This window comes from Saccopteryx leptura, chromosome 3 (genome assembly GCF_036850995.1).
Source record: "Saccopteryx leptura isolate mSacLep1 chromosome 3, mSacLep1_pri_phased_curated, whole genome shotgun sequence".
Taxonomy (NCBI): domain Eukaryota; kingdom Metazoa; phylum Chordata; class Mammalia; order Chiroptera; family Emballonuridae; genus Saccopteryx; species Saccopteryx leptura.
Window position 1 is genome coordinate 325,153,940 of NC_089505.1, and position 15,022 is coordinate 325,168,961.

General features: G+C 41.0%; 1 protein-coding gene across 2 annotated transcripts in view; it reads left to right on the forward strand.

Moving 5' to 3' along the window:
* The window catches only part of PRKDC (protein kinase, DNA-activated, catalytic subunit), a 282,873-nt gene that overhangs the window by 248,334 nt on the left and 19,517 nt on the right, over positions 1-15,022 (forward strand). Inside the window, exons 70-73 of one of the 2 annotated variants that reach the window (XM_066379091.1) lie at positions 610-784; positions 4,190-4,383; positions 8,987-9,167; positions 9,745-9,905. In XM_066379091.1, coding sequence (XP_066235188.1) covers positions 610-784; positions 4,190-4,383; positions 8,987-9,167; positions 9,745-9,905 — 711 coding nt within the window. The remainder of the gene's footprint in view (positions 1-609; positions 785-4,189; positions 4,384-8,986; positions 9,168-9,744; positions 9,906-15,022) is intronic. The other variant, XM_066379092.1, reaches the window with a different exon arrangement.

The following is a 15,022-nucleotide window of genomic DNA, read 5'->3' on the forward strand; positions in this document are numbered from 1 at the left end:
ATATACTGACCATTCCCACAGGAATACTCACTGTGTCTCTTTGCTGTTCCTGGCTGCAGGGAGTGCCAGCAACAACCTGATTCTTCTCTCTCCTGAGACCCACAGCAACCTCCGGGTTACTTCCATGGCACTGTCTCACCTCTTCTCCCCTCCAGCCCACCTTTAGGTTTTTCGATGCACAGATCTCTTATATGTGTTTGTGTATGGTTCAGGGTATTCTTTGTTGAACTGTGGCTGTTCATAGCGTTATAACTTTAAGAGAAGACACCAAAGGGACATCTCATGCCACGATTTCTCTGACGTCAAAGGGTTTCTTTTGGGATTGATGAAAATGTTCTGGAATTAGACAGTGGTGATGGTGGTTCGGTTTTTGAATATACTAAAATACACTGGATTGCATACTATGATATAAATGTAAATTGTATCCACATGATAACTAAAAAGACATGTATATAATTTAAGCGAAAGAGATGGATTAGCTGCTGTAAATCAAATTGTGTCATGCAAAAGGAAACCAGGCCAGTTAACAAAAAGCTTCTTTTATGAAATACTTCTATTTCTAAAATTGCATATATGTCATTGTATCATTTTCTCTCTCCTATTATATAGAACAATTTCTCACTTGCCATGAAACTGTTGAAGGAACTGCATAAAGAATCAAAAACAAGAGATGATTGGCTGGTGAAATGGGTCCATAGCTACTGTCGACTCAGCCACAACAAGAGCCAGACCCAGAATTGTCCTGAGCAGATTCTTACTGTGTTGAAAACAGTCTCTTTGTTGGGTATTAGACTGCTCTTATCTCTATAAGTTTAAGAATGCTATTTTATATTATGTCTCTGTGTCTTATAAAACTATTTGTGTTACTTTATCTGACATTTGGGAATTGAATCTTTGTAATTTTATTAACTATTTGGAGCCAGGGTACTTTGTATCCTAGTATTGCTATTGAATATGACGTTGGGAGTTTTTATTTCTTTATCTATAAAATAGAATTAAAAGTAAAAGTTTTTTAATACTTAGTCAAATTATAAGTCTGATGGTTTAATGATTTTGAAAACTTTATACTTACATACAAGAATTAACTTGTAAAAAAAATTAGATATGAAAAGCATTTTTCCTCCCCAGGGCTCCTCTTTTCATAATAATGTAGCCTTTAAGACTTAGGGGAGAAAACTTTCTCTGTGTAGGTCTCAGACCTGGTATGATAGCGCTGTTACCATATATCCAAAGGTACCTAGTAGCACCCTTATTGAACATGCTCCCAACCATATTCTCAAATTTGACTCTTTCTCAGGACAGGGTAGCATATCAGAATATCAGCCTCAGTAAATGTGCACACAGGAAAAGCATTCTTTCAATATTGATTCCAGAATTTAAAAATCTTATGATGGTTTAAATATTTTTATGGATTTTTTTAGGAAGGTGGAGGGATAGGTGGAGTATGCTGATATGAAGATAAATATTGGTAGTCATAGAAACAATCCTACTGTGTTAAATGGTTATAGTATATAGTACTTTGTAACAGCCTTATGAAATAAGCAGAGTGAGTAGTTAAGGTTATGTATCTGAGAAAAATATGTCAGAGAATTGTCATCCCATGAGTGAGCAAGGTGATGTAGTGGGTGGCACCTGCTGGAAGACCCCCTTTATCCTTTACACCTCCTTCTCACCTCTCTGCACACTAAGCTGCTGGCTTGACCAAGGCTGAGTAATCTCCCTTCCTGGAGCTATACAGTAAGATGAAGAATCAGACCTTGATTTTTTTTTCAACAACAGTTTACACTCAATATTATATTATTTCAGGTGTGCAGTATAGTAGTTAGAAGTTTGTATAATTTATAAAGTGATTCCCTTGATAATTCTTGTACCATCTGACAATATACATGGTTACTACAATATTATTGACTATATTTCTTGTGGGGTTTTTTTTGTTTGTTTGTTTTTTGTATTTTTCCGAAGTTAGAAGTAGGGGCGAGGCAGATGGACTCCTGCATGCACCCAACCGGGATCCACCCGGCATGCCCACCAGGGGACGATGCTCGGCCCTCTGGGGTGTTGCTCCACTGCAACTGGAGCCATCCTAGCGCCTGACGTGGAGGCCATGGAGCCATCCTCAGCTCCCAGGCCAACTTTTCTCCAATGGAGCCTTGACTGCAGGAGGGGAAGAGAGAGATAGAGAGGAAGGAGAGGAGGAAGGGTGGAGGAGCAGATGGGCACTTCTCCTGTGTGCCTTGGCTGGGAAACGAACCCAGGACTTCCACACACCCGGCCGATGCTCTACCACTGAGCCAACTGGCCAGGACTGCTTGACTATATTTCTTAAGGTGTACTTTATGTCCTGTGGCTATTTTATAACTGCCCGCTTGTACTTATTAATCCTTTTACCTTTTCATTTAGCCTTCCCTGTCTGGCAAGCATCAATTTGTTCTCTATATGTATAAGTTGTTTCTGTTTTCTTTGTTCATTTATTTTTTTCTTTATTTTATTTTAATTTTTATATTTTAGAGAGACAGACAGAAAGTGGGGGGAGGAGAGAGATGAGAAGAATCAATAGTTGTTTCACTTGAGTTGTCCATTCATTGCCTCTCATGACTGGGTGGCTCAAGCCAGCAACCTTGGGATCATGTTGATGATCCCACACTCAATCCAGTGACCCTGTGCTCAAGCTAGCAACCTTGAAGTTTCGAACTGGGGACCTGAGCTTCCCAGGTTGACATTTCATCCACTGCATCACTACTAGTCAGACTATTTTTTTCTTTAGATTTTACATATAAGTGAAATCATATACTATTTGTCTTTCTCTGTCTGACTTACTTCACTTAGCCTAGTACCCCCTAGGCCCATCCATGTTGTCACAAATGGTAAAGTTTTATTCTTTTTCATGGGCTAGTAATATTCCATTGTGTGTGTATGTGTGTGTGTGTGTACCACATCTTTAATCTTTTGTCTTTTGATTGGTGTTTTTAATTCATTTATGTTTAAAGTAATAAGTAATATGATGTAGTCATAGACATTTTATTATACATACTTTTCTGGTTGTTTTGGTAATTCTCTGTTCCTTTTTTACTCTCTTCTTCTCTTTTCTTCTCTTGTATATTGATCACATTCTGTAGTGTTGTATTTGGAATCCTTTCTCTTGTAGATTTTTGCTTTGTGGTTATCTTGTACTTCATATATACCAAGCTGTGTACATAACAGTCTGTTTTAAGTTGATGGTCACTTAAGTTTTGAGACATTCTAAAATCACTACCTTTTTACAAAAAAAAAAAAAAAAAAAAAAAAGATAAAAAAAAATCACTACCTTTTTAACTCATTTCCTCCACATTTATGTTTTTGTCATTTTTTACTTTTGTATGTGTGCTTGTGTGTATCCCTTAATTTACTGTTGTATTTACACATGATCTTCCTGCATTTGCCTTAATTCTAGCCTTATACTAGCTTTATACTAACCTTTATACTAACTTTAGTGTTGATTAATCCACTAATTTTATCACATTTACCTTTATCAGAATTTTTTCTTTGCAATATTTTTAATTGTTTTTTATTGAATTTATTGGGGTGATACTGGTTAACTAAATTACACAGGTTTCAGGTGCAAATTCTACAACACATCTTCTGTACACCATTTTGTGTGTTTACCTGCCCCTCAAGTCAAATCTTCATTCATTCTTTACTATATTTTCTCACTCGTGTTTTTTTCTTTTTCTTAAACAAATCCCTTTAACATTTCTTTTGTTGGTGATATACTCCTTCAACTTTTACTTATATGGGAAGAACCAGACCTTTAAATACAGCAGTATCTGTTGCTCTATCAGCAACAGGTAACAGTATCAATTAAAAAATTACAATGGCTTATTAATGTATATGCACAAGTACTTTCCTGTTCTTTGTAACAGATATAGAGTTAGGTGCTTTGGAAAAATACAGGATAGTAGTACTTGAATAAAAGTTAATCAGTGTTTTAATTGCTTAGCCTTTATATACTTCAATGTGAATGCTAACAAAGAACATTTTTCATTAATGTTAGTTCAAGATTACCCAGTGTTTGAAGTCAGCTTCTTATAACATCAGGTTTTTAGTTAGTTTCTTAATTTAAAAAAAAACCACTTATATACTACAAATTTCTTTTTTATAAATTTATGATATTTACTTCTGAATAAAAATTTTGTCTGTGTGTTTTATCCAGCAGGTGAAAAAATATCAAGCTATTTAAGCAAAAATCTTTGGGCTTTCCGTGACCATAACATTCTCTTGGGTACAACTTACAGAATCATAGCTAATGCTCTCAGCAGTGAGCCAAGTTGCCTTGCTGAAATTGAGGAATGCAAGGCTAGAAGAATCTTGGAGCTTTCTGGATCCACTTCAGAGAATACAGAAAAGGTAATATTTATTGCAAGAATGAACTTTTTATGTTAGTGTGTTTTATGTTTTTAATGTGTTACTTTTTGGCTAAATGAGAGAACTAATGGATAGAGGGAAGAGTCAAGATGATGAAGTCTGTAAACGGAGCTTGCCTCCTACCATGATCATATCATAATTACAACTCAATGATAGAATAATCATACCTATAAACCTGAAGCCTCACTCAACAGGATTTCTATAATTAAGATATAAAGAGAAAGTCACATTGAAATAGGTAGAAGACACAAAGATGCAGACAGGCCAGGGCCTGTACCCACAGTGTAGCAATTAAGAAATGAGAGGGATAGCTCAACTTTGGAGACCCCCCCCCTAAGAAACAAGGGGTTCTAGCCCCACACCAGGCTCCCCAGCCCAGGGCACCTATTCTGGAAAGAAGAGTCCCCGTAACATCAGGCTTTGAAAACCAGCAGGGATCATGCTAAAAGAGACAAACGGCTATATGGGACTGAATTGCTTTTTCTAAAGGACCCACACACAAACTCACTTGCTCTAAGTTCCAGCAAAGGGGAAGCAGCTCAGAAAATTTCAGAGATACATGGGTAGGAACTAAATTGAACAACTTTAGGATGACAGCTTCAGGGTTGGGGAACATAGAAATCCTCTCAGGGAACAGAAGCACTGATAGAAACACCATTGTTCTTTGTTGAATTCTTTTCTGACACAGCTGGACCGGCACAGTGAAGCACCAAGTCTGTGCTCTTCTTTAACCTGGCTAAGAATGTTTGCCCTATCATGCTATCTCTCTGAGACCCCCCTGCCCACCCATCTTGATTACCAGGCACTAGTCTCTTTCATCTTCTTGTCCACATGAGCAACCTGCCTAGCTTGCACTGTGGACTCTAAAAATCCACAAATCTCACAAGAATGTTGTCCAGCCTTGGCTCATGCATCTGACTCTCTAAGTAGAGTCCACAAGCTTCACACAGCAGTAGTCAGTGTTCTATTTGCTTCTTGAGTTTGAGGATCTAATTTTTTTCATAGGTTTAGGAAGTTCTCACCAATTATTTCTCTGAATAGGCTCTCCATTCCCTTATCCTTCTATTCTTCTTCTGATATACCCATTATTCTTGTATTGCTTCTTCTGAAGGAGTCAGAGAATTCTTGTAGAGCTCTTTTTTTTGTTTTGTTTTGTTTTGTTTTTGTATTTTTCTGAAGTTGGAAACGGGGAGGCAGTCAGACAGACTCCCTCATGTGCCCGACCGGGATCCACCCGGCATGCCCACCAGGGGGCGATGCTCTGCCCATTCGGGGCATCACTCTGTTGCAACCAGAGCCATTCTAGCACCTGAGGCAGAGGCCACAGAACCATCCTCAGTGCCTGGGTCAGCTTTGCTCCAATGGAGCCTTGGCTGCGGGAGGGGAAGAGAGAGAGAGAAAGGAGAGGGGGAGGGGTGGAGAAGCAGATGGGCGCCTCTCCTGTGTGCCCTGGCCGGGAATCGAACCTGGGACTCCTGCATACCAGGCCGACGCTCTACCACTGAGCCAACCTGCCAGGGACTAGAGCTCATTTTTTTAAATTCATGAGTCTGTCTTCTTCTCAAGTTGCCTGTCTTTGATGTCACTGATTTTTTCCTCTATTAGCTAATCTTGCTAGCTCAGTTTTTAATTCATGTATTGAGTTCTTCATCTGTTTTTAAAGTTTCAGTCTCCTTGGTGAAGTACTCATTTTTTTTTCATTAATTTGTTTTTTGAGCTCATTAAATTGCCTATTAGTGTTTTCTCTCATCTCATTGAGTATTTTCAGAACTTCAGTTTTGAATTCTATCATTTAACTGTAATGTTTCTATGTGATTGAGATTGCTTTCTGGAGATTTTTCATTTCCTTCTTAATTACTTGTCTGTTTTGTGTAGCTATGTTTGGTGGCATTTGTGAATGGTATTAAGAACTCTCAAAAATACAATTAAATATGAACAATAAAAATTGAAAAAATACAATTAAAAATATAAAGATTTAAAAAATAATGACAAGAAAAGTGAAAAACCACAGTAAACAAAGAGCAAACACCAAAAATGAATCAAAAATAAATAAAACACCTACAAAAATAAGAAAAACAAATATTAAATAAAATGACATTTAAAAGATAAAAATAGGAAAAGAAGGAAAAAAGAGAAAACATTTTTTTTCAGTTTTGAGAGGTCACCTTTTTCTTTCAGTAGGTGTCGCTGTGTTACATGTTTTAATTCTGTGAACTTCCTGTGCTGTTATCTGCTGAGGTGTTGCTGCTGCAGTGATATAGGCGGGGCTGCAGTCACGTTGGTGGGCGTTGCCTATTGTGAGGGCTTTTCGGCTCTAAAGCTTTAGGAATGACAATCTCAGTCCTCTGGGTGCTCCTCCCCATGTCTCAACCAGACGTTGAACACCTCTGTACTTCAGGGAGAGAGTGGCTCTGCAGTTAGCTGTGGTGTTTGTCTCTGCCACTTTCCATACCCCACAAGATGAGGGAGGTCAGTTCTCGGAGCCTGGGGGCACACTGTCTCTGCCAAGTGAGGGCTGCTGGCAGATCTCAGGAACACTGGCTGAGACTGAGTGCTCTGCTGTCGCTTTGGTTTAGTATTTCCTCCTCTGCCCCTCCGTCTCTCTGCTCTTCCTGAAGAAGGAGACCCAGTCACTCCCAGCTTCCCTCTTTGTATACCACCAGACAAAACCCAGAGCATGAGCTTCCTTCTTCCCCATAGTCTTGGCAGAGAAAAAAACCCAGTCCACTGCTTTTCTCTGGAACAGACCACTGTGCATTTTATCTTCCTCCCCTGCCCTCTTCAACCCTTCCCACCTTTAGTTCATTTGGTGCACTGATCTTTCAGGCATGCCTGTGAGCCTATGTGGGTTTCATTTGCTGCATTATAGTTCAATTTGTTGAAATTTTAAGGGGAGAGGTCAGGAGTATCTCTCACACCGCCATTATTCTGTCCCTCTCCATTTTATTTTTAATTACTACATTTTTTTTCTTTAGTGAATGAGAGACAGAGACATACAAAAAGGGAGAGAGATAAGAAGCATCAACTTGTAGTTGTGGCAATTTAGTAGCTCATTGATTGTTTCCCATATGCACCTTGACGGGGTAGACTCCAACTGAGTCAGTGACCCCTTGCTCAAGCCAGCGACCCTGTGCTGAAGCTAGTAGCCTGCACTCAAGCTGGATGAGCCCGCATTCAAACAACGAAGTCAGGGTTTCAAACCTGATTCCTCCGTGTCCCAAGTCAATGTGCTGTCCACTGTGCCACCTCCAGTCAGGCTCAACTACTTCTTTTTTTTTTTTTGCAAATTTTTTTTTTCTGTATTTTTCTGAAGCCGATAACGGGGAGAGACAGTCAAACAGACTCCCGCATGCGCCCGACCGGGATCCACCCGGCACGCCCACCAGGGGGCGATGCTCTGCCCATCCGGGGCATCGCTCTGTTGCAACCAGAGCCACTCTAGCGCCTGGGGCAGAGGCCAAGGAGCCATCCCCAGCGCCCGGGCCATCTTTGCCCCAGTGGAGCCTCGGCTGCGGGAGGGGAAGAGAGAGAGAGGAAGGAGAGGGGGAGGGGTGGAGAAGCAGATGGGCGCTTCTCCTGTGTGCCCTGGCTGGGAATCGAACCCGGGACTTCGGCACGCCAGGCCAACGCTCTACCACTGAGCCAACCGGCCAGGGCGTCTCAACTACTTCTTAAAACGAAGTTTTATTCAACAGTTTAAAAAACAGTATATTATTTGAATAATCATACACCAGTTTGCAAAAGAATAAATTATGAAAATTCACTCTCAATCTGTTAAAGATGCAGCTAAATGCTTTTTGCCAGCAGAAATGAGAGATCCATCATTTCGGGATCCTAGTTAGGGTTAGTTTTAACCTGGATCTTAAAGAATAAAAAAGGGATAATTAAAGAAAATAAGTAAATAATGGGTATTGCTTTCTGTTTTTGTAATATATTTGACAATTAGGCACAGCCAAGTTTATTATATGGGAAATTGACATACTCCATATTTTTCCTGTTTATTTGAATGATATACTATTTTAGCATTAAAAATGAGAAATTTGTGTTAGAATGATGTAGACAGTATTTCCATGAATTTTGTTAATGGAACTTAATTACCAGTCATAACTCAGGTGTCCAACTAGTTAGTGGGACAAATCAGCCTTTTAAACTATTCTATTTAGTACCTACATTTTAAAATTATTTGTATTTTGATAGTTACCAGCCTCTCCTCATCTCACCATGACCCACCTCATTTCAGCTGTGTAGCCTTGCCTTTTTCCCTCGCAGTGTTACCAGTATCTGTGCAGGACATGAAATTCCTCACAGTGCTGTGTGCCGCACTGACTTTCGGCACCTGCTCTCTATGACTAGTGGACTGCCTGGCCCACACTTGGTTTATTCTTTTTTGTTTGGTTGTATTTTATCTGCTCAGGATCTTACTGGAATTGCTTACTCTTTCACAATCAGGGCATTTCACCAGCTTTCTGTATTTATTACTTTATGGCTAATGGATCACAAGTATTCTTCTTTTTTCATCACTAGTAGAAAATAGAGTTTTTCCACAAAGCTTTTTTAGTCACACTAGGATCTCTGTGAATTCTAGGTCATCACAGGGCTGTACCAGAGAGCATTTCATTACCTTTCTGAGGCTGTGCGGACAGCTGAGGAGGAAACCTGGCCTTCCATCAGCAGCCAGCAGCCTGCAGCTGGGAAAATAGATGCTTATATGACGCTGGTGGATTTCTGTGACCAACAGCTCCGCAAGGAGGAAGAGACTGCATCAGGTGAATAAAGAAATAATAATAATAATTAGTCTGTCTTGTTATGTTAACAAAGTATTAAGAATTTTATATATACTTTTGGTTTCCTATTTGTGTGTGTTTTGAATGAGAAAAGTCTTGCCTTTCTAAGAAGGAATGACATCTCCAGGCACCATGACCTGCTTATCTTTTATCCTGAATTCCAACTATGGTCTATCTTTTCATTTATTTAATTTATACTTTCATATTTTGCATGGAGCTTTGGTATAAGTGGCTTTATGTGTCCTGCCTCTTGCTCCTGAATAAATTCAGTAACCAGTGGCTGCCCTCTATGTTCCCAGCCCAGAAAGCAAACCATTCTTCATACAGAATGGGTAATCTAATCAAAAAGTTCAGCTTTAAGATACAAACTTTTACACATAGTCCAATATTGCTTCTGGTGATTGTTGACTAGGGTTGTTAGGAGAAACAAACAAACTCAATGACATACTACAAAACATAAGCCAAAAAGGGAAAATACAATTACATGTTAAATTTATATTTTATGTATAAGTAGATATATTGACCATTGTTTTGTTTTGTTTTTCCCTGTCCTTGTCAGTTATTGAGCCTGTAGAACTGCAAACATACCCAGCCCTTGTGGTGGACAAAATGTTGAAAGCTTTAAAATTACATTCCAATGAAGCCAGGCTGAAGTTTCCCAGACTACTGCAGATTATAGAACAGTATCCAGAGGAGACCCTGAGCCTAATGACAAAAGAGGTTAGTGTTTGTTTGTAGTCGACAGAGCTAGAAGTCATATTCCTATTTATATCCAAACACATTAATATGTATAATGCATAGCTTACAGCTTTTCCTAACAAGCATTAAATTTTGCTACATTCCAAGTACATAAGTGATTTAAAACTGTATAAAGTATTCACATTTTACCATTTTCCTTAGCAGGTGTTGTTAATGCTATGTCTAAACAAGGACCCCAAGAAATAGAGGAGGACATATATTTGGGGCACAGATGGGAATTTTCTGTAGCACAGTTTACTGTCCATAAAGACAAAGTTTTAGTCTGTAACATCTGTTGATGCCTATGTTCAGTGTATTATTTAGTCCAGGGTGAACGGAGTACATTTCAGCTAACACCCCACCCCCAGTGCCTCGAGTGCCCATTAGTAGCACCCCAATCAGAGGGATACTGAGGCTAGTGTGGCTGGGCATACAGGAGCAGCCTGCAGTCCCCACGTCTGTTCTCCGGCTTGGGCGCGCCTGCTGCCCTCATCTACAGGGCTGCATCCTCCTGCTGCCTTCCTTCAGTCAGGCCCCCTGTGTAAAAACTGGAGGGCTGTCCAGTCAAAGTGGTGGTGTAACTAAACATGGTACTCACGTCCTCCCAGAACCCCATCCAAGTGACAACTAAACTATAGAACAACCATCATTCAGAACCACCTGAAATATAGCTTAATTGGAATTTCTACAAATAGGGAATTAAAGAAGACTAGTAGGAGGGATGGAGACATGGAACAGGCTGGTCTCACAAACATGGCAGATAAAAATCAAGAGGACTGTGTTGGCTACAGAGGTAACCCCTGAGGAGTGACAGGCCCCAGGCCTACCCCAGGCCCCAGGCCTACCCCAGGCCCCACGCCCACCTGGCTTCGGCATGCCCCATACATCTTACGAAGTGGGCCCGGACCCGGCACTTGCAGCACTCAGCCTTGGGTCACAGCTTGACCTTGCTGTGGCACCTCCAAGCCCAGCACGAGTAGCAGCCATCTGCAGTTCACGTTGTGGCTCATGCCGGGTAGCCCCAGTAAGAAAACGGTGGCAGCTAGCCAGGGTAGGCACCTCCCAGGAGGCCCCAGAACCAGAAAATTCAGCTTCAGACCACATCAAAGCACCACCAGCCAACTCCCTCCACAAGCAACACGCTCCAAGGGCAGTCTCAGTGGGCCCCTGTAAGCTGATCTTCACTGTGGGTGAAGGTCAGTGGTCAGTGGTCTCAGCCAGTTTTTGCAGTTGATTGATCTGGGGATCAGTTCCTCCCAGTGATAGGCCAACAACAATGAAGGCTCAACTACAAGAGGAGGATGTTCACAGCTCACCCAGGGGGTGCACCTCAAGTATCCAGCTTGGGTGATCAGGGAGGCTGTGCCACTGGACCCTATAGAGGACCTACCATTCGGCCACTCTGTCAAGCCTAGGAGATGTAATAGCACTACCTAATAAGTAAAAACCAACACAGGAAGGTAGAAAGGTTGCTAACATGAGACAAAGAAATATGTCCCAAATGACAGAACAGAACAAAACTCCAGAAAAATAACTAAATAAAAGGGAGACAAGCAAACTACTTGATGCAGAGTTCAAAACACTAGTTGTAAGGATTGGTCAGTGAACTTAGTGAAAACCTCAACAGCACAAAAAGATGCCAGTCAGAAATGAAGGATAATTTACAGGGAATCTTCATTAGAATAGATGAAGCCAAGAATCAAATCACTGATTTGGAATATAAGAAAGCAAAAAACACCCAATCAGAACAGCAAAATGAAAAAAAAAAATCCAAAGAAAGTGAGGATGGTGTAGGGAGCCTCTGGGACAACTTCAAGCGGACCAACGTTCGCGTGATGGGGATGCCAGAAGGAAAAGAGAGAGCAAAAAATTTAAAACCTATTTGAAAAAATAATGATGGAAAACTTCCCTAATGTGGAAACATACAAGTCCAGGAAGCACAGAGAGACCCAAACAAGAGGAACTCAAAGAGGCCCACACCATAACACATGATAATTAAAATGCAAAAGGTTATAAAGACAGAGAATCTTAAAAGCAGCAATAGAAAGGCCGTTAGTTACCTACAAGGGAGCTCCCTTAAGACTCCCTTGATTTCTCTACAGAAACTTTGTAGGCCAGAAGGAAGCAGTAAGAAATATTCAAAGTAATGAAAAGCAGGGACCTACAACCAAGATTACTCTACCCAGCAAAGCTATCATTTAGAATTGAAGAGCAGATAAAAAGCTTCCCAGACAAGAAAAAGCTAAAAGAGTTCATCACCACCAGACCAGTATTAGATGAAATGTTAAAAGACGAAGGGGGGGGGGGGGAGGAATCAAAATATGAACAATAAATGGCAGTAAATACATATCTGTCAACAGTTGAATCTAAAGAACAAAATAAATGAGCAAGCAGAACAGAAACAGACTCATACTTACAGAGAACATTTTGATAGTTACCAGCTGGGAGAAGGGTTAGGCAGAGTGGGTGAAAAAGGTGAAGGGATTGAGAATTACAAATTGCTTGTTACACAGTGGTCATGGGGATTTAAAGTACAGCACAGGGAAATACAGTCAATAAAATTCTAATTTAAGGAATTTTGTAAAATAAGAAATCAAAGTGGAGGGCCACCTAGAAGGTTCCTTAATGACTTTTATAGACGTTTAACTGGAAAATAGGACCAACCTTAGAGTTGGTAACATAATAGTTCAAAAAGGGTGACATAATACCCTATTAGCTATCTAGTGGTGGTTTTCAACCTTTTTACACTTGAGGACCCATGGAAATAGAATTATTTCAGGGACTGCCAAGGCGGAAATCACTCTGAGGATAAGCAAATTCAGCTATGATTATTGGGCTCATAATCTTCATATAACATCAAGGTGGTTAACTCTTATGGACTGGCACAAAATTTCTGGTGGACTGGTCTTTGGACCGGTGGCTGAAAACACAGATACATAGTAAGTTTTTAAACAATTCTGCTCTCGCCCTGGCCGGTTTGCCCAGTGGTAGAGCGTCAGCCTGGCTTGCAGGGGTCTCGGGTTTGATTCCCGGCCAGGGCACACAGGAGAGGCGCCCGTCTGCTTCTCCTCCCCTCCCCCTCTCCTTCCTCTCTGTCTCTCTCTTCCCCTCCCGCAGCTGAGGCTCCATTGGGCTCCATTGGCCCGGGCGCTGGGGATGGCTCCTTGGCCTCTGCCCCAGGCGCTAGAGTGGCTCTGGTCGCGACAGAGCGACGCCCCGGAGGGGCAGAGCATCGCCCCCTGGTGGGCAGAGTGTCGCCCCTGGTGGGCGTGCCGGGTGGATCCCAGTCGGGTGCATGCGGGAGTCTGTCTGACTGCCTCTCCCCGTTTCCAGCTTCAGAAAAATACAAAAAAAAAACAAAACCAATTCTGCTCTCTGAGCTGTGAAGACTCAGTGCCTGTCGGGGATTTACCTCACCTCTGACCCTTTGTGGATTTGCAATAATGGGGTATTTTTTCCGGTAGATCTCAAACAACAGGTAATTCAGAATGCAATATATATGCATTTTTCTCAAAGATAAGTTGAAGAAATGTTGTTTTTAGTAATAGTTCATATATAACAAAGGTAACAGCAATTTTTGAGAAAATAAAACGGTATTTAGTCAATGTTATGACACTGGGGAAAACACTTGAGATGGGCCAGCTGATCTTGATTCCTTCTTGTGACCTATGTAGACTGATACATTTTATTCTCAAGTACCTTGCTCTTTTCTCATTTTATGGATGAAGTCAGGAAGCTTGCCCACATTTACTTCTCATTAGAGGAAAACATGAACAAATTTTGAAAATGGTCTTGGAGTAGAGAGAAAAACCAGAAGTCAACCTGACTGGTGGTGGCACAGTGGATACATAGAGTATCTACCTGAGGCACGGAGGCCCCAGGTTTGAAACTCTAAGGTCGCTGGCTTGAGCATAGGATCATTGATATGATCCCATGGTCACTGGCTCAAGTCCAAAGGTCGCTGGCATGATCAAGGGAGTCAGTGACTTGGCTGGAGCCCCCAACCCCAATCAAAGCACATATGCGAAACAATGAACAACTAAAGTGACAAAACTACAAGTTGATGCTACTCATTTCTCTCTTTTTCTGTCTCTCACCTTCTCCTTCCCTCCCTTCCTCCACCCTCCCCCCTTGCTAAAACAAAACAAAATAAAACAGAAACGATAAAGGAGAATAACTTGACACTTCTATATGCAGGAAAAAAATTTCATACGCGGGGAGAAAAATATTTTCAATACATATTAGAGACAGAGTTGACGTCCTCACTCTACAAAGTAAATCAACCAGTAGAAAATGGTCAAAGGAAATGCATACATGATTGATGTAGGTGAGGCAAGTCAACAGGCCGTTCAGCCTCACTAATAAAGAAATGTGAAAAATGTTTATTTTATTGATTTTATAGAGAGGAAGGGAGAGAGAGAGACAGGAACGTTGATCCGTTCCTGTATGTGCCCTGACCGGGGATCAAACCAGCAACCTCTGTGCTTCAGGACTATGCTCTGACCAACTGAGCTATCTGGCCAGGGTGATGATGATTTTTTGTGTGTGTGTGACGATGAATTTTAATACAGATTTTGTCCTCTGTTGGAAAGGATTTTGGAAAATAGTCAATCTAATTCACCTTTTTTTTTGAGGATTATATTTTAAAAAATGTTTTCAAGTGCAGTTTACTTTTGTATTACTTTCAGGTGTACAGCATAGTGGTTAGACAACCATATACTTTACAGTGTTGCCCTGATATTTCTGGTACCCAACTGGGTCATAGTAATCAAACAGCATGGTACTGGCATAATTCACTTTTAGGAGTGATAATTTGAGAAGTTTTTGGAGTGAGATCTAGCAGTGTTTTTCATGGTTGTTTAATGATCACACAGACCCTGGCTGCTTAGCTGCAAGAATAGAGTGTATGGACATCCCAGGTTCAGTTTCCGGTCAGGGCTCACAAGAGAAGCAACCATTTGCTTCTCCTTCCTTCTCTCTCTCTTCCCCTCCTACAGCCTGTGACTCAACTGGTTCAAGCATCAGTCTTGGGCGCTAAGGATAGTTCAGTTGATTCAAGCAAACGGTTCCAGATGGGGTTGCTGGGTGGATCCCTATTA